Raw genomic sequence first — 19,736 nt, 5'->3', positions numbered from 1 at the left:
CACACCTGCCCTGATCCATGTTGGGACAACCAGATGTTTTCATATGTTGGCAAATGTATACAGGTGGCAAAACTGACCTTGACAGAGAACCACTGCTCAGGGCCAGTGATTTGTTGAGGGTGTGCATAGTGTCTAAGAATGTAGGGCTACATCATTGAATTCAAATCCTAGCTAATAAAGGGCAAGCTTTGGGAATTATGACTTCCCTGTGGCTCTACTTCCTCATCTATAAAGTGGGTGATAAAAATACCCCATGTAGGGTTGTTGGATCAAATGGATTAACATTTGTGCCTAGTAATTTCCCTCCAATTATGGAGGACTGATTAATCTGAGTATCTGAGCATTGGCCCCAGGAACTGCATCTTAATAAGCTCTTGAGCTTTTTATACACATGGAAGTTTTGAGAGACTCTGACTTCAGGGATGTCAAATGCTGCTCCCCTCACTTGGGCGTATTTTGATGCAAGGACTTAGCAGTATGAGACTTGAGCTAAGGATGGCCAAGTCTGGCTGACGCAACACTGCCCTCTAGAGGATGGACTAAGGCCAGTCACCACCTCAGACCCCGGGGGTGGGGGCCAGCTCCTCCCTCTTCCAACCCAGCACTGACTACAGACAGAGGCCCAGTTGACCGTCTATTTGAAGGACTTTATTTAAGTATACTGGGCCCCACCAGGCAATGTGGTTGGTGCGAGGCTGTGCGAGGGAGAGGCTTGGGCTAAAAGGGAGGTGAGCTGGTTAAGCACACTGCAGTCCACGGGTTGCCACATCGCTTTCACACACACCTGCTGCTGTGGCCCACACCTGGCAGGGCCTTTGGTCAATGGACGGCATGGGGAGAATACTGCCTGAACTGGGGGTTGGGGCAGGTCTTGGTGTTAGGTGAGGGTGCCGGTGAACATTTGCTAGCCCCAGCTTTGCGCCATCTGGGCTTAAGGGCCTTTGGACCACTGCTAGGCCAGCTCAGTCCAGGGTAGGCGCCTGGTCCCACTGGACCGATGAGCCTGAGCCTACCAGCTCCTGGCACCTAGGTCTGGCCTCCTCCCTCCCTAACCACATGAGCCCAAAGTCAAGAATGGCACAAAACCAGCCCAGAGGGGGCCTTCTCATCTCTACAGCCTAGCCTCTTAGGTCAGCTAGAGTGGGAAAAGGCAACTTGGCTAATTTTGCCTCTCTCTCCAACCCTAAGGGGGCCAGATACCCAACACTGCTCCTTTACTAGGGCCTATGTCAAAGAGTGGTTCTGCCTCCTGTTAGCAAGTGGAAGAGGGAGAAAGAAAGGCCGGCGGGAGTGTCTTTGTGTAGCTCAGATCTCGCATGGCCTCAGCCTATGGATACTGTCCGTTCACCTGTAGCAAGGAGGCCCTGGAGGCTATACTAAGCTTAGGTCCTGTAAACATTAGTGTTAAAAGGGTGACTGGTGGGCAGGAGGCAGTGAGCTCCCCACCTCCAGTCTCCATTCTGAACAAACACTTCAATAAATAAAATTGAAGATGGCATTACCCAAAGATGGATGAAAAGCAAGTATTGGGGCCTGGAGCCAACAAGCTCCTTAAACTCTCTGGAGACCGCCCTGGATGGGGGCTTGGGGTTGGAACATTAACTCTCCCGCTGATCAGAAGTAGCATTACTCCTGCCCTCCTCAAATGCCCAGTGTGGTCCTGGCCCCAGGTAAAGTTAAGGGCATCCTGCCCTCTCCTGACCCTGGAGTCTCAGTAACAGCCTTTCCAGCTTTCCACACCCAAACGGCGATCAAAACCGGACAGAACTCAACCCCATTTCCAGTCCTCAGTCCATGATCAAGAGGCATCAAGAACAGAACGATGAGCAAGGGAGGCAGCAGCTGCTGTGGACCTCAGGGCACCCTGGGGGCGGGGCGGGGTGGGGCTTGTCCTGGGAAGGGCAGCAGCAAGATGTTCCAGGGTTAGGTCTACCTCCCTCTGTGTCCCTAAGGTAGTAAACATAGTCCCACACAGCCAGGCAAAGGCCCAGCAGACGGAGTGGGGCCCTCTGCCAGCACTCTTCCCTGTCAGGGGCCAGTTAGTGGTCAACCCCAGGCCTCAGGCCATCACCATCATGGGTAGTTCATCGTCCTTTCTGGGCCCTGGGATTCCGGGGCCACATGGCACTCGCATAGGTGCACGCACTTGTACCCACACACACACTCACACACACAGGCAGTTCCTCGCAAACACTCCAACTCAGGAAAGCGAGTTTTAAAGTGGAGTTAACTTCAGAGAAAAGTGAAGATGATGTCCCAGCATTAGAAGGTTTTCCTGTGGATGGATCGGGCACCGTCTTCCTCATATTCCTTCTTGGAGACCCACATCTTCTTAAAGGTGTCCAGGGAGGCGAGGATAGAGCCCCTGGAGCAAAGGGAACCAGGGAACATTGTGAGAAAGAGGTCACGGGTGTCTACTTCCCATTCTACTTATTCCCAGAAGAACCACTCACCCAATCCATGTGGAATACAGTCTCTCCTGAGGTGCCGATATCTGCAAGGGCGGGAGAAAGAGGAGTCAGACATTTAGCCTCCCCCCTCACTTTCCCTTCCCAACCCCCTCTTCATGGCCAGTTCCCACCACCAAGGCACTGGATGCATTTCACACAACTAAGCTATGTCCCTTTTGGACCCTGGGACCTCTCTGGGGGTACTGTGGTGAGCCGGACACCCATCCTGAGACAGGCTTCCAGCAGCCCTAAGTCTGATTCCCAGAAAGGCTGGGGCTCCTGGAGGCAAGGTTTGGCTCTGTTGGGGGGTCAGTGGGAAGCAGACTCCATGGCAGGAACCATGGAGGAACTCCTTCACTCAGAACCCCTTCTTTCTCAGGCAGGCTGGCCCCCCTCAGCAGTCACTAAGATGTTGGACTGTGTCATGGGAGTAGCAAAAGTCAGTCTCATACCAATGTCGCCGTCTCCCTGAAAAACCACATGTGGGGCCCTCAGCCTGGCACCCTGCCCCATCTGGGTATTACAACTGCCCACCTTTTGTAAAGATGGGCACTCTGGCAGACCTCAGGGTCAGTGCAGAAGTGGGAGCCAACCGGCAGTACCTGTGGAGCCGAGCTGGCGGGGAGGCCACACCATGTGGCACTTCAGACCCTCGGAGGCCCAGCCCCACCCAGCCCCCGCCCGCACCGGGCTCCTACCCTGATCTTCACGTCTTTCGGAGCCAGTTTCTTCACTTCACTCAGTAGCCTGTCACCAAAACCTGAATGAGTAGGAACGGAGAAGCTCAAGTCAATCCTCTGGGCATCTAGGCCTAGCATGATCCGGAAGCTTCCTGGGGAAGGGCCCCGAGAGCAAAGACCAACCTTTGAACAGGGTGGAGCCTCCCGAGAGCACGATGTTAGAGAAAAGCGTGCGCCGCAGGTCCATGTCAGACTTCTGGATGGCAAACACCAGCACCTCATGGATGCCCTCACTCTCCTCACCGATCAGGTCTGGCCGGAACAGAAGCTCAGGTGCCCGGAATCGGGAAGGACCAATCTGCAGATGGAGGGCAAGCTTCAGAGGCTAGGACAGGGGCTGAAGTCCCTTTGGGAATGGGGATGGAAGAGGCCCATCTTAGTAACCAGGTGGCTATGAAGGCCAGGCTTAGGGAAGACCCTGGATGTCAAGGGCTTCAAGGAACAAAGATAGGGTTCTTAGGGACAAATAGGGAACAAAAAGGAATAAACAGGGCTTCCAGGAAACTAAGGAAGCTCCTGTGTTTAATCCTAGCCCTGGCGTTTCCCAGCCAAGAGACCTTTGGCATCAACACATGGATTCATTCATTCACGGAAACGCCTTCCTATCAATGGAGGTCCAGGGAGAGGCAACTCGGCCTATTCTCTGCTCAAGCGGTGAAGGTCAGCACTAACCACCCCCTTCCTAACCCTATCCTGACCTAGGAAAGTGCCTCTGGTGCCTGCGCCCCTCCCAGACGAGAAGCCAACTTCGGGTCAAGCCCCGCTGGTGGAGACAGGGCTGTTTGAGACCTCCACTGCTCCCACCCAGCAGGGGCTGGAGGAGGGCTGGGACATTAGACACCAGCTCCCCAAGATATCTCCGTTTGGGCCCAGAGCTTTTGGGGGCCAGAGGGCACTGACGGGAGAGGTCTGGTCGCCTACCTCAATGGTGCTGCCGTCGGGCAGGTAGTACTGAGCCTTCTCCGTCTCCAGTGTCTCATCCTTCTGGGGGTTTATGGATAGGTAGCAGGCTCTCTGCAGAAACAAGCGCGAGTCAGGCAGGCAGGAAACCTGGCAGCTACCTGGTCAGAGTCCCTGGGGACTGAGGCGCTGCTGCAGAAACCTGCCCGAGGCAGTGGCGGCCCTAAAGGACGTTAGAGCTGCTGCCCTAGAGCAGAGGCAGGGCGTTTCCATCGGCGTTCACTGGGTGGCGTGTTAGGTGTGTGCCCCACCTATCCCACCTTCCTGGTGGGCAAGTGTGGAAACGTGGCTCTTTGGACCTGGGTCTGAGACCACAGCCACATTTCAACCCAGACTCAGGCCTCCTATGGTTCTGGGCCCCACCACCCAGCTCAGAGGTTAGCCTACAGCCGCAGGTGGCCAGAGGCTTCAGTTTACTCAGAGAGAATGTATTCTGAACCCCTCAAGGGTGAGAAGGAACACAGGTAATTGGCACAAGAGGTACGACAGACATAATGGTCACCATCACCCAGCTTAGAAATAGAACTGGCTCCCTGTCCCCTACAATATGGGAGCTGTTTGGGAAGGTGAGTCTGCCAGTCGGGTGGGGGATGGGGTGGTGCAGGGCGGGGGGGGGGGGGGGGGGGGCGGGGGGAAGCGCCCAGCTGGAGACCTCGCAGCTGTCAGGAGGCCTGGCTGGGGAGAGCAGAGCCTGACCCTGGTCCCCAGGACAGAGCTTCACCTCTCCTGGCTCCAGGCCCTGGAGGTCCTGGATGCTCTGTTTCCACTCCCTATCCCATCCCTGGGCCCAGGGGGCAGCACTCACTTCTTTTATGGCCTTGACAATCTCGAACTCTGAGGATGAGTGGAAATCGTAGCCCTCCTTACGCAGGTAGAGGCGAAGGAAGCGAGAGACGTCCCGGCCGGCAATGTCGATGCGCATGATTGAGTGAGGCATGGCAAAGCCCTCATAAATGGGCACGGCGTGGGTGACGCCGTCCCCAGAGTCCAGCACCACCCCCGTGGTCCTGCCTGTGGCATAACTGAAGCAAAGGGGGCAAAGCATCACTAACCTCTGCCTCCTCACTCTGGGGAGAAACTCACTTCTTTTAGAGTTTGGTGTCGGCTGAACAAAAGCTGGGCCTGCCTTTCTCCAGGGCCTTAGACTCCAGGGACTGAGACGGAGGATGCCTGAGCACCGAAGCAAGCCTTGAAAGACCTGAACGAAAGGAGCTGAGCCCCTTTGAGCTCCCTCCCGACGCCTGGAAGAGCAGGCCTTCCAACCTCAAAAGATGGCCTGGCCTTCAACGGTTTCAGGGACCCGGCCTGAGGGGCAGTTTCACTCTCTGGAAAGGAGGGAGGAAAAAACCCAAATGCCTCCAGGGGCTGGGCAGGAAGAGCAAATGATATAGTAAAGTAAGAATATTTTCACTTCCATCGAAAACCATTTCCCCACGCGACTCTCTAGGTCTGTCCTTGGTTTTGTCTTTTGGTAGAGACAAAGGGACAGACATTAATTCTGTGGCAGGAGGGGGAAGGCCTCAGATGTCTGATAAATAGGACGGACACTGCCTTTGTGCTGGGAGGACAGGGAATGGAGTGATGTGGTGAAGTCACGCTAGCAGACGCGACCATGGCAGCTGCCACTGCAGCTGGTATTTTGCCCTACAGGAATGCCAAAGGACTGCTTTCCCCGCCAGGGGCCAGGCTGGCCAGCCAGGCTGCTACTCACAGGCTGAGCACAGCTTGCATGGAGATGAAAAGGGCTGGCACGTTGAAGGTCTCAAAGAAAACTTCAGCAGCGCGTTCTCGATTTTTCCGCGGGTTTAGAGGTGCCTCTGTCAGGAGCACGGGATGCTGGTGAAAGATGCCCAGACCATAATAAGGGTGAGGCCAGACCCCACCCCTCATTAGTAGTGGGAGAGAAGCCCCTGTGCAGGGGGCCAGGGGGCCTCTGTCAGCCTCCAAAAAAAGGCAAGCTGGGCCCATCACTGACCCCTGCCCAAGTCAGCATCTCAACTTTCCAAAACCACGCCCCTTTCAAATTTCATTCTGTCCTCCCCTCCACTGCTGTCCCCCCTACTTTTCTTTCAGCGTTCTTACCTAGATCCCCTATATATGTCCGACTGTCAAGAAGATTTTGCTAATAAACTCTTAGAATTATTATGATAAAATAATAAACTTTTTCAAAATAGAAAATTAAATTTCAATATTGAATGCATTTTTAAAAAACAGAACATACCCCTCCCCTGGAAATTCTGATACACCTAGTACGCGCATGTTCCTTGGTGTTTCTGAGTGGACAGTTATGCTCTAGAAGTTGAAGGGTGTAGGCTCCGAAGTCTGAGAGACGTGGCTTTGAACCCCAGCTTTACTTTACTCACTACTTGGCTTCTATGCACTTGTTCCCGTGTTTGCAAACTGGAGATAGTGCTACCTCCATCCCACGGGCAGTGTGAAGGCGTGTAAGAGCCCGTCCTGAAAGCACACGGTCTGACGCCTGGCACACAGAACACTCAAACCCTCCTGGTGGTTATCGTCACCATCCTCATCTCTCGGGCCGGGCTCTCCCCAGCTCTCCACACCCCACAGGGCTGCCCCGTGCACGGGACCCTCACCTCCTCTGAGAACGTCTGCAGCTGGTCCTTAGAATAGACATACTGCCAAATGCGCTCCATGTCATTCCAGTCCTTGACGATGCCGTGCTCCATGGGGTACCGGATCGAGAGCAGCCCTCGGTGCTCCTGGGGACAGAGAGCAGGATTTACAGTGGCAGCCAGGCTCTCAGCTGAGTTGGCCAGTGGGCCCTGCTCTTCCAGGACCAGGAGTTCCCACCCCGCAGTCCTCATCCTGGGCTGAGGACAGGCAGCCATTTATTCTCTAAGTCTCCCACTGCACAACTGTAAACTGCTCTCACTGCCCAATCAGCAAGCAAAGGAGAGGGCCTCTGCATTTCCATGGGCCCTTGGCTGCCCCTAGGGCAAGTGACAGGAGACATCTTCTCCACTGGCTGATCCTAGGACACAACTCCTGGCTCCCGCCTCTGGGCCTCAGTGCTCAGAGCCAAGACTGGCAGCTGTGATTCTGTTGTTCTGCTTCTAGTGGCTGCCTGAAGGCTCTGCCAAAGTGTGTTAATTAACTCATCCCCAGGGGACTCCAGCCGGGCTCTATCTCCAATCCCTTTTGCCAAAAAATAACCAGGCCTGTCTATCTGATCATTGGCAAAGGAGTGACAGAACATAGAAGGAAGGCAAAAGCCCTGTTTTCTAGACTGCTCTCCATTCCCCACGTCAGGGTTTGAGATTTTCCTCCCCAAACCAGAAGCTGCTCCTGGGAGAAACAGACTCATGAGGCCTAGGATGGGAGCGCCAAATGGGGCACTTTAAGAGGAAACAGCTCCTTTCACTCATGGCTAAGCCCCACTGCTGGGACCCTGCCCACGGGAGAGATGAAGGTCTTCTGTTGGCTCGAGGACTGGGAGTTACCTCAGCTTTGGGGCCAATGAAGATGTCACCTTCGAGGGCTCCTGCCATGACACGAACGTGCTTGGGTCTGCCCACACTACAAAAGAGAGTGGGGAGGACTGTCACTTTCATTCTTTCTTTTTTAAAAGATCTTACCTATTTATTTTTAGAGAGAGGGGAAGGGAGGGAGAAAGAGGGTGAGAGGAACATTGATGTGAGAGAGAAATATCAATCGGTTGCCCCTCACACGCCCCCAACCAGGGACCTGGCCCGCAACCCAGGTATGTGCCCTGACTGGGAATCAAACCAGCAAACTGGCAACCCTTCAGTTCGCAGGCCAGAGCTCAGTCCACTGAGCCACACCACCCAGGGCAGGACCGTCACTTTTCATTTCACAGCTGAACACCCGGCAGAACACAGGAAGGATGTATGGAGGCACATACTCAGACAGGAAGAAGTGTGCTCATTTCTACTGTGATTGTCCTTCAGGGGTGAGCGTACAGTTGATTTTGATTTCCTTCTCTCTACTTTTTGGCATTTCCCACAATTTCTACCACGAACATGTACTAAGTTATTCATAATTATTTTTATTATGTTGAATATTTATATGATTTAATGTTATTAAAATACATTTTAGAGGATTTAATACCTCTAGTTCTTCTCTTTCCCCGATGTGTGTGTGTTCCAAGAGAGACAAGGAAACAATTTCTAAATGAATGGTTAACTTGGAAAATTTTCGTCTCCTGAGCCCCCTGCCCAGGCCTTCTACTGTGTAAAACTGTGCCTTGGCAACCGTGGCAGACGGCCTTCCTCTTCTCTGGCGTGAAGCCCCTTCCGCAGGTACCTGCACCCTTCTCCCACCTGCAGACTTCCTGCCGTGGGAGGGAAGTGCTGAGAAACTCCTTCTCACTACGATGGTAGATGTGGTTTAATAGTTAAACCCCATCCTGGGTGACAGGAGAATTTGAGAAAGAGGGGTCTGTGAAGAGGCAGTCACTGAAAGCAATGAGTTACCAATGGTAACGTTTTGGGCATCAGATAAAATCTAATTTTAAAAAGAGGCCAGTGCCTCTCAAATTGTACCATGTAGGCAACTGTTTCCCTGGCTTACTCTGAAAGCCACCTCTTGTCCTTCGCTTGTTGTTTTGAATACCAAGGCTGACCTGAACGACAGGTGCCTTCTCCCTAAAAGATGGGGGACTGACCCCCAACAAAGCTGACCAACTTCTCAACCTTCCACGCTACCGACTGACTTACTAGTTTGGAAAGCAGTATTTGGGGATCTGATCACCAGCAAAACCAGCTTTAATCACACCGGATCCCTGAGGAGAGAGAAAGAAAAGTCAGAAGCATCACAACAGGAGATGTATACCATACAATAAGTAAATGGTTCCAATTTTATTTTAAAAATAAAGACTTTATAGCTGTATATAATGTATCTACTGACAAGAGGTCTGTCAGAAGGTATCCAGCCATGTAATATGAAAAATGGAGACATTTATCGAAGATACAAGATACCAGGAACATTGTACATAGGACAATGACACCTCAGTCCCCTTCAAAATAGGCTCCTTGGAACCTCACACAGTTCTCCCAAACACTGCCAGCTGCCCTGCTGTATTTTCCTGAATCTCATCAACAGTCTGAAATCTCTTCCCTTTCAAAGGTGATTTTAGTTTTGGGAAAAGTCAGAAGTCACAGGGTGCCAAGTCTGGGATGTAGGGGGGTTGAGTCACCTGGGTGATTTTCTGTTTTGCCAAAAATCTCTGCATGAGATGTGATGCATGAGAAGCTGCCAATCACAAGTTGCCCATAGCTGCGGCCTGCTAAATCATCTGAACAGTTTCGGCCAAGGAATGTTCAAATTTAATGCAAAATTTAATGTCGATTCATTGCTCTACTCGCTCAGTCATTTTGAATGCGATGGCCACACGGTACACATGCTCACTCAATGGCGTCTACCGCCCCCACTGAATATAGTTCAGTGCAGGCATCACTGTTCACTCATGTGCGTTCCAGCTCACTCTCCTTGGCTGCCAAGTTACTTCGATGTCATGCAAACCGTTCTTGTTACATTAACAAAGGCTGGACTTTCCCCCCAGACCTGGTATAAGCATTTGTATAGTGAACGCATGCCAGAGGGAAGGAAGTGGGGCTGGAGAGGGTGAGGAGAAATTTCACTGTACACTCAAGGTATTATTTTATTTTTCTGTATTCTTTGACTTTTCTACATTGAACATGTTTTACTTTGGCATTAAAAAATAATATCAATAAAGGGAATAAAAGAGGAAAAGCTGAGAAGAGGAAAGCAGCTAGAAGCTCCAAAGCAGCCGAGTTCAGAACACAACCCAGGTGTGAAGAGTGCGTGACACAGTCATACGTCCGTGGGGTGCCTGCACGCTCCTGGCCCTCCAGGGCACATATGACAGACGCCACCATGAGCGCTGCCATGGAACACACGTTGTCTAGCTCTTACCGCAGGGGGACCACTGTGCTTTTGGGGGGGGTTTTAGTTATTATTATCATTATTTTTTACCATGCTTTGTTTCACTCTCGTTGGTCTCTTAATTACCGATGAAGGGCAGGGAAACCCCAAAGCATTGTCTGAGAGGAGAACGGACCCAGCACTACAGTCCGGCTGCTCTAGTCCGTGCTATGTTGGTTGGGCTCAGGCTGGTATCAGAGATGCTGATGGGAGCAGTCAGATTCTTTTCAGAAACACTGACGCCTGTCACAGATACCAACTCCATGCAGGGCAGCTGTCCCGGCTGCGGCTGACGTTGCTTCCAATACATCCTGTTCTCTTCCTTCTTAACTCTTCTACCTTCACAGCTGATACCCTTGTCCTTCCAGCCCAGCACAGTTTGCAGCTAATTGGGGCAAGCCTTTTCCTGCTGCCTGTCAACCACTTCTCCTGGGGGACAGTGTGATATTTCCAGGATCCACATAGCAAGCAGTAAACACATTAGGAGACGCTAAATAGACAAGGTTATCTTTGCACCAAAGACTTCCCAGCAAGACCCCTGGCCCCCTCCCTCTCAAGCCTGCTCTTCTATGGGGGAAGGGTTTGAGAGGGGCCATCCCAGTGCCTGGCTCTGGCAACACAAGAAGGAAGGAAGAAGTGGCTAAAGGACAGGGAAAGCAGTAAGTTGAGCAGGGCAAGCCTGTTCTCTAAGATAGCAGGAACCTCTGCCAACAGAAAAGAGAGAAAACAGAGGGTAAATGCAAACTCATTGGCCTGGGCAGATGAGCAGGAGGCCTGGAAAAGGTGCAGCTGGACACTGAGCACGGAGGGAGGACTGGCCCAGCGGCTCTGGGACAGCGGCAGGGGCAGTGAGAAGAGCGCTGTGTGAGAGAACTCCAGGCTTCCTTATAATTGCTCACTGCCTTCACCTGGGTGTGGTGATGCCAACAGACTCGCTGGATCTCCTGACAGAGGTTGAAACAAAAAGAGTAAAGATGAGACCTGTACTTCAGACTCTAAATATTTTTAAGATTATTTTCCTGGATATTTAATTTTGAGTTTATCAGCGAAAAGATTAGAGTCTGAATGACAAGGCAGATTAAGATGTCAGGTTCATTTCTTCCTCCCTGTCCTTCCTAGCAAAGCTGTAACAGGCCCAGTTCAAATATCACTGCCTTCCTCCCGCAGAATAGTCCCCAGGTAGAATTAATTATCCTCCTCCTATTATCTCATAAAATCACCATTACCTATACCATGAGGCAGCATGCATTTCATTCTGCTTTCTATTTGACTCTATGGTTTATTTTTTTCTCTTTTCAGGCCAAGTTCTTCAAGGACAAAGACTTTATACATCAGCAGTATCTGGTGTTTGCAGGTACTCAAATAGAGGCTGACTAAAGTAAAAATCAAGCTCAAATGACTGGCAGATGATTTCTAATGTATGGAACCTGAATAAGCAGCTGGAATGCCAGAAGCCCCAGGCAGAGGTGGTGCAGACAAGGCCAAGGGAGTGTTGCGAATGATGCACAAGCCCCAGAACCAGACTCAGCTTGTCCTGCAGCCTTGCCAGGCCAGCAGTTGGGTGAAGAATGGATGGTGACCGGGAGGCAGTTCCTTCCCTCTGTCAGGCACCAGGATGGCCTGTCTCTCTATTCTGCTCAAGTCATACCATGAGATCATGTAAAAAGGTAATGTCAATTTCTTTAACAGTAACTAGGAACTGTGTCCCTGGCAAATGGGCTGCCACTCTCTGTTATTCACTCAGGCAAAACCAAGTAAACAAATGCCTTGTACGGGCTTCTTAAAAAAGTAGTCTCATTAAATATTTGATTTTTGAGGACTCAAACATACTGCCAGCCACCCCTGACCATTCATCCTTCTGCTACAGGCAAACAAATAGCAATTCCCTTAGCAAGGCTCTCCCAGTACCTACTGACTATAGGCCTATGGCTTGGGCGACCTTTCTCCAAAACACTCCTGATTATTCTGGACAGGCTGGGAAGAAAGCTAATTATCTCCCTATCTCCCATTTTATTGACTTTTTTTTTTTTTTTTTGAGAGAGAGACAAAGTGAGAGAGATTTGTTGCTCTCCTTATTTATGGATTCACTGGTTGTTTCTTGTATGTGCCCAGACCAGGGATTGAACCTGCAACTTTGGCATATAGGGACAACGCTCTAACTTAGCTACCTGGCCTCTCCCATCCAGGAACAGGATGCCGAGAGGGGGAGCTTCAGATTTAAGGACATTGGTGGCCCATTTTGGCTCAAAGACATACTATGGATGGCCTACAGAGTACTCTTTTAAAAACAACTTTATTAAGATAAAATTCAATTTACCCATTTAAGGAGTATAATTCAATGATTCTTAGTATATAATTTTTGAACTTTTTAATTATGCCAAAAGAAACTCTGTACCCATGAGCAGCCACTCCCCATCCACTCCTCCTACTCCCAGCCCTGGGCAATCACTTACCTACTTTCTGTATCTATAGACCTGCAAACAACTTTTGCACTAATTTTTGGGAGTTAAAAATTAGAGACTGCATAGTCACAAAGGCGCTTTTAAGATTGACCAGAATGCTGATCTATTTGGACAGAACCTAACAGTGATCTAATCAAGGTGTTGAGGTCCTCAAAATGTTGCCCGGGAGCTTCCCTCCTCTTGTATTACTATTGTATTGTATTGTACTGTACTGCATGGCTGCCGTTAGGAAAATAACATGTTTAGTTTTTAAAAATACCTATCACTTATTGCTGTCTTTCAAGTACAGGAATACACACCCCCTCCATTTTCTTCATTAAATTCTGATGAATAGGTTTGGTGTCAGAACAGGATGAAAACAGTGGTCAACAATTGTCTTAATACTGGGAAAGACTGTGAACACATAATTAGGCTCCTCCCTCTTTTTCCTGCTTTCTTTGCTCCTTTTTTTTTAATTACTCTTGTTAGCCCAGAAATAAAATTGTAACAACACGTTAAGCTATGGAGCTGTTAAATCTGCTAGAGACACATTATTCTCATAAAGTTGGCTCACATATTTCAAATAATGTTTCCTATCCATCCTTCACTGTGAAACAAAACTCTCCAAATGTCAAACAGCAAGATGTTGCAGATGCTCTATAAATCCTAATGAGAAAATTACTTAAGTTTCTCCTACTTCACCTTTTCGCAGAATTATGTGGCATCATAAAGGAAATATTTTCCCAGAGGAAAAAAAAAAAACAAGTCAATTCTTTAAATCTCAAAACTGAAAATGCACCACTGCTTTGATGCATTTCAAATACACTTCCAAGAAAGAGAAAGGAGAAACTAAGAAGCATTATTAGCCTTAATGACATTAAAGAAAATGGCTGGAGATGGAACTTCTGCCCCAAAATTCAAGAAACAAAGGATCTCGATGGACAGACTGCTTCTTCTGCATTGCTGATGAGAAAAAGGAAATTGCCGATTTCTATTTGTTTCCCATTTTATTTTTTAAATTATTTATTTATTTTTAGAAAGAGGAGAAGGGAGGGAGAAAGAGAGGGGGAGAAACACCAATGTGCAAGAGAAACATCAATTAGTTGCCTCTTGCACGCCCCCAACTGGGGACCTGGCCTGCAACCCAGGCATGTTCCCAGTTCAACTGGCAACCTTTGGGTTTGAAGGCCAGCACTCTAACCACTGGGAACCCCAGCCAGGGATCCCACTTTAAAACTATGAGAAAGGTGGATGAAGCATATACAAACTGGGTGAAGACAGAAGTAGTAGGTTTTCTGAAAATCAACATCGAGTCCTACTCAACCCTCTGAAGTAACGAAGGGGCCACTCCATCCTTTCTCTACTTAGGGATACCTCTGTTACTCTGATAGAGATAATAATTTGTCTACGCACCCATCAATGAAATGAAACAACAAACAAACAAAAACATTTATTGAATACTAAGTGGTGCCAGGCCCTAAGAATTCTGTGTATGGAGGGGAAGAAGAGAGTAATGGAAATTAAGGAATACCATCTTTTTCCACAAGAATTTAATAGTCTAGTAAGTGAGACCCCCCCAAAACCCTCCCAAAATGGAGGTGTCTCATTGAACTCAACCTTCTGCTTTTGAGGCAGAAGCCATACTCATAAAAAACGGAAAGCTAACAACAAAAAAAGCACCTTTCCTTGAGAAAAGTGAGGAATTTGGGACCGATCTCAACTTGAGTCCTCAACTCACAATCCTGGTGGTCGGAATACTGTTATTTAATCTCTCCAGGCCTCATTTTCCTGCATAAATTGGGGGTAGTCATTCCCATCCACCAACCAGAGTTTTAGGTTAAATGGGACGATGCAACATGCCTAACGTCCCAAGGGCTGGATCAACAGAACAAATCTAAGAGTTTAGGACAGAGGGAATTGGCAGTTTTGCCTCAAGAGACTTAGAAGGGGCACAGAAAATGTATCAACCAACCTCGGTTGGAATAAGTCTTCGAGTGGAAGGCAGAAATTCAGTTGTTTTACAATGGTCTCTCCTCAAATAAGAACAGTATTTACAGTTTTTCCGTTTGTCCCTATTTATGCATTTTCGTGGGGTATTAGCAAGAGGAATAACGGATAAAGCACTGGATTTAGGGAACCTCTACTGTGCAACCTTGGGCTCATTTTACCTTTTTGGGCTTCAGTTTACTCATTTGTAAAACGACAATCAAACTTCCTGCTTAAACCATCCTCCCAGTTTTTGTAAGGATCCAACTCAAACGTATGTGAATCCCCTCCGTAAGGGCTAGAGAGCCTGGCAAATATTACATTAGTAATTATTTTCACTAGCAACTATGCGTTCCTGCTTGCTTTGTCACTCTCCTTTACTCTCGACCTTTATTAATGCTCTAATTTACAATAACAGAAGTAAACGAAATCCTGTGCCCATTTCTGGCACCAGGTCCTCGGAGTCCACCCAGATATATACACAGCCAAGCGGCTCAGAACCTAAGTAAACTTAGCCCTTCTTCACCCGCGGGCGGCCCTAGCCCATCAGGCTCAACCACCGACAGTTCTGGCAGCCAATCCCCAGAGCCCTCGTGCACCGCCCCTTAAAGCGGAGAAACACTCATAGCGACCCGGAAAAACTGCTGCGACGCAAGCCAATCACTGCAGAGGGCAGCCCACATCCGGCAAGGCTCAGAGGCGGGGTCATCAGTCAAGACAGACAGCCAGAACAGCCAATAGAGTTATCGGAAACAGGGGACGGGTGGGTGCCGGGAGCTCACAGAGCGGTTAAGGCCCCTTAAGCGACTGGCCAAAGGGCCCGGCTTGGACTACAAGTCTTCCCTTTATTCACCCCAAAGCTCTCAATCCCGTGGTTGCTGACTGGCCGCCCAGCTTGCGGACTATGGGTGGGAGGAAGACAGAGACAGCGGCAGCTGAACCCGTATGACAGGCCAGGCCAGTGACAAAGAGCGGGTGGCTCAGGCTGAAGCCGGCAAGCGATTCCTTCAGGGAGGAGAGCATAAGACCCTTTAGAGATAGGAAAGACGCAACTCACATTGTCGATCACAACAGGCTGGTTGGCGATCACATCGTAAGACTCCATGGCAGAGGAATCTCTCCTTCCGAGGAAGGAACTGCCTGCCCGGTCCGCTGCTAGCGCCACTGACACGCATGCGCAGACTAGCCGCCAGTGCAGGACGGTTTGGGAGCGGCCTGACCTCGCCTCCGAAAAACTACAACTCCCAGCAGGCCTTGCACCTGTACTAGCAGGCGAGGCAGCTTCGGAGCCCCGCCTAGTTTTAAGAGACTGTGCGTCGCTTGTCTGACGCACAGTGTCCTGGGTTTTGTAGTTTACACACAAATAGAAGGGGACGCAGATTGATAGTTGTGTTGCACACTCTGATCTGTAGTCCCTTAGGGATTCGCAGAGCGTGTTGAAGTATTTTCCGTAGTTCGCTTTGGATTGGCCAGTAATTCGTGGATGTTTGGATTTTACAGATCAGTCCTGCCACTCCCCACTACTTCTCCAGGACAAATAAGGTGACCATGTTTTTACTTTATTCCATAAGACATTAATAAACATCTATCACCATCACACTCTAATAAAAATTTTAATACACACATAGATGGGGAAGGACGTATTACAACAACAAGGGGAAATAACTTAAATTCCATAAAATTTGCCTCTTAGAGAAAAAGCACATTTTATTTGCTTTTTGCATTCCCCCCCCATACGTGTAAACTTTGTAACAGGCTAACTAACATTTGATGACTGGCATTTGGAACTACTGGTATAGAATTGATATTGACAAGTGAGAACATAGAGGTGAAGAGAGGTTATGTGTCACTGCTTTCAAATGAGCTCAGTGCACTCTTCTGTAGATCATTTCCTCCCCTCTTCAAGTAGCAGGAATCCTTTTAGTCAATAGTACTAGTAGTCGGGACTCCCTTCTATCCCTGTCTCTTGGAATTTCTTTAAGATCATTGAGTGGATATTACTTCTTTAAAAATGATTTTAATTTATTACTTATTTTTAATTTTTTCAATTTTTAAGAAATATTTACTTATTTTTAGAGGGAAGGGAGGGAGAAAGAGAGGGAGAGAAATAAATATGTGGTTGCCTCTCATGCGTCCCCTACTAGGGACTGGTCCCACAACCCAGGCATGTGCCCTGCCTTGGAATCAAACCCGGGACCCTTTGGTTCCCAGGCTGGTGCTCAATCCGCTGAGCTACACCAGATAGGGCAACAACATTAACTTTTGAAAAACTATTGTAAACAGGAAAATAATTCCCAACCTGGTGCCTTAGGAATTAAAAATTCTCCCAATTAAGAGAGTTAAGGTAATGCAGAAGGGCAGGCCCATAGCAGATAATGAATACTGTTTTTCCTCGAGTCAACCTGCATATATCTGCCTAACACACAACAAAGAAGAGATTGTCATCACTAAAAACATTTATTAAATAATTATCCAGTTTTAAAAAGTTGATCCTAGCTTACCTAATTCTTGTTATTTTCTGAAGGAACTCCAAAATAGGTATTTCGACATACGACCCCAGAATTTGGCAGCGTGCCAGTTAATGAACATTCACAGACAGGAAATATTTGGATTTATAATCTATTAAAACTAATGCCACACATACGAATGAATCAATCCATTGCCAGTTACGTTTAAATCCTTGTTAAAAACCTTTGTGTGCCTTGGCTGGTGTGGCTCAGTGAATTGAGTGCCGGTCTACGAACCAAAGGATGGTGGGTTCGATTCCTAGGCAGGGCACATGCCTGGGTTGCAGGCCAGGTCTCCAGTGCAGGGGGCATACAAGAGGCAACCACACATTGATGTTTCTTTCCCTCTCTTTCTCTCTCCCTTCCCCTCTCTATAAAAATAAAATAAATAAAATCTTAAAAAAAAAAACCTCTCCGTGTCAGCAAACCAGTGACAAGTCTTTTGTCGGCCAACTGTCCTGTGTTTTCGTGGGACCCTAGCACCTTAAAAAGATGCCTCCACCTCTCTATTTAAAACTGGGTTCCTCCTAACACTAGGGGGAGACCAAGAGCCTTGGGACACCTCCAACACAGGGTGAGGGAGGCGGGATCTATTGCGAAGGCACGCCATTTCTGTGACTGACACAGACACTAGCCAGTAGAACCTGGGATAGGGCGCGCCGATGCCCCGCCCCCTTGAGCGCCCGCGGCCCCCAAGGCACCCTCTGGCCTGCTCTGCGGCTGCGACGGCCTGGGCGGACGGTTTGGTGTGCGCAGGCGCGAAGCCTGGACCTCGCTAAAGCCCCCATCTCTTCGGATAGTCGCACCTACGGGGTCCGCCCGCTGGCGCGTCAGTGCTCTCCTGCTCATCAGCCCTCGGAGTCCTCCCAGCGCCCTACACGCCGGGATGGCGGAGCTGCGGCCTAGCGGCGCCCCCGGCCCCACTGCGCCCCCAGCCCCTGGCCCTACTGCCCCACCGGCCTTCGCCTCGCTCTTTCCCCCGGGACTGCACGCCATCTACGGAGAGTGCCGCCGCCTTTACCCTGACCAGCCGAATCCACTTCAGGTTACAGCTATCGTCAAATACTGGTATGCCCTGGGCCAGGGGGAGACCGACGCGGCGGGCTGGGAAGAGTTTAAGCACCGAGGGCGAAGTAATTTGCGGGGGAGGAGAAGGAGAATGGTTAAAGCACTTGGAAGGAGGGCTTCCTGCTGCGAGGGAAGGAGTTAAGGCTCAAGTTGGGAATGGAGACAAAGGGGTTAACGGAGCCTGTGAGTTGCGAAGGATTAACGAGGGTGGGCAGGTGTTGAAGGGTTAACTGGGATTAGGAGAATAGAGTGAATTGGGGGTGTGTGTAGGAGCCGAGCGGGGATCGATAGGAGAGTGGGAACTGTAAACGTGGTGAAAGGAGGGGGCGCCTGTAGGGGGTCATTACTGGGCGAGGGGAAGCTGGAGGGGGAGACGAGGCGGAGCCTGGGGAGCATTTGAGAGGGCTTTGGAGGAGTGCGGGTGGAAGAGCTCCGAGGGCACGAGGCAGCGCTGGGCAGGGGCGGGTCTGGGGACCCGGGTTCTACTGTAGGTTAGGAGGGGAGCAAGTTGTGAGCGTCGTGCGTGTGATGAGGAGGAGGTCACCTTTTGATGCTTTCCTAATGAGCTCAGACATCGTATCAGTGCATTGCTTTTGTGTTCAAGTTTCACGAAACAACTTTTCCTGATAAACTTTCTGCTTACTCTGCACAGTTCTCTTCACGCAGAGCTTCCTCTAGCTCTGCAGCTGCTTTGCTTTAAGACATTGCCTAGAACAGAGGCAGGGGCAGGGAGATCCATGGTTTAGCTGAAGATGGAAGGGGACCACAGTAAATGCTGAAGACCTGGGGACTTGGACAGGGTGGAAAGAAGGCAGTGAGATGTTGAGCTTCCTGGCCACAAGCTTCAGGATTTAGGCAGCAGTTTCTCAGGGAAGCTGAGGGTAACCTTTCAGTAACTCTGTAAGGATCGGACCTGTTTACTGATGGGCTGCCCTTGGAGTAGGAATGGTCTTCTCTAGTTCCCCATCCCTGTTTGCAACCTGTTTCTTCTGCAGCATCTGGGCAAAACTGGTGTTATGGCGGCTATGGAAAAGAGCCTATCTTCGTGGTCTTTCTGGACTAAGTTGCCTGAGGAATTGACTGGATCTGTCTAGAACCACATTCTTGCAGTCACTGTGTTAGATGGCCCCTTCACTGAGTCCCAGAAGGCTGTTCAGACAGCTGCTTGGGGTGCGGCAGAAGGGGCAGGTAGGCCTGAAGCGGAAAGTGAGGAGATGTCTTTGCTGGTTACCTCTCTCTTTAGGACTGAGTATTTCTCCTCCAGAAATGGCAGAAGCTAGGCTCTATAGGACTGAGACCAGCTCCCTGTGTTGATGAGAACATGTGAGGAGGCTGACGGTGTGCAGGGCCTGGGGACCAGCCGCCTGCTCCTTAGGGAGGGCCACTGGTAGCAAGGAGGAGGTGTAGCCAGCAGTACAGTTCCCTCTGGTGAGCAAGCTGTTCTTTGGTTGAAAGGAGTTTTTGAAGAGAGTTTCTGAGTGAAAAGCAGCTCTTGATAACTTAATCCCCATTCTAATTGCACCTCTATATTTAAATATGTATTGTGATGAACTCTCTTGGATTTTGTCATGAGAGGAGTGGGCCTGGCTCTGCCATGCTGTTAATTCAGGTCTCAAATTCAGCGTAAGGAGAAATTTCTATACAGACTTGGGCAAC

General features: G+C 49.6%; 2 protein-coding genes across 3 annotated transcripts in view; one reads left to right on the top strand and one right to left on the bottom strand.

The window, feature by feature from the left end:
* Window positions 1-626: 626 nt before the first annotated feature.
* On the bottom strand, window positions 627-15,712 carry ACTR1A (actin related protein 1A). Its single transcript, XM_024555687.3, has 11 exons — window positions 15,563-15,712; window positions 8,851-8,915; window positions 7,615-7,690; window positions 6,748-6,873; window positions 5,862-5,986; window positions 4,956-5,172; window positions 4,112-4,204; window positions 3,314-3,488; window positions 3,149-3,210; window positions 2,454-2,494; window positions 627-2,365 (listed from the first exon to the last, which is right to left on the bottom strand). The coding sequence occupies exons 1-11, from the start codon at window positions 15,608-15,610 to the stop codon at window positions 2,263-2,265; spliced, it is 1,131 nt and encodes a 376-aa protein (XP_024411455.1). The 5' UTR covers window positions 15,611-15,712; the 3' UTR covers window positions 627-2,262.
* A 1,992-nt stretch (window positions 15,713-17,704) lies between these two features.
* SUFU (SUFU negative regulator of hedgehog signaling) overlaps window positions 17,705-19,736 on the top strand; it is a 97,172-nt gene continuing 95,140 nt past the window's right edge. Inside the window, exon 1 of one of the 2 annotated variants that reach the window (XM_024555684.4) lies at window positions 17,705-18,080. In XM_024555684.4, the coding sequence (XP_024411452.1) occupies window positions 17,899-18,080 (182 nt within the window). In that variant the 5' untranslated portion in view covers window positions 17,705-17,898. The remainder of the gene's footprint in view (window positions 18,081-19,736) is intronic. The other variant, XM_024555685.4, reaches the window with a different exon arrangement.

This window comes from Desmodus rotundus, chromosome 4, assembly GCF_022682495.2.
Source record: "Desmodus rotundus isolate HL8 chromosome 4, HLdesRot8A.1, whole genome shotgun sequence".
Taxonomy (NCBI): Eukaryota; Metazoa; Chordata; class Mammalia; order Chiroptera; family Phyllostomidae; genus Desmodus; species Desmodus rotundus.
Note: the sequence above shows the minus strand (reverse complement) of the source record. Positions and strands in the feature narration are given on the sequence as shown.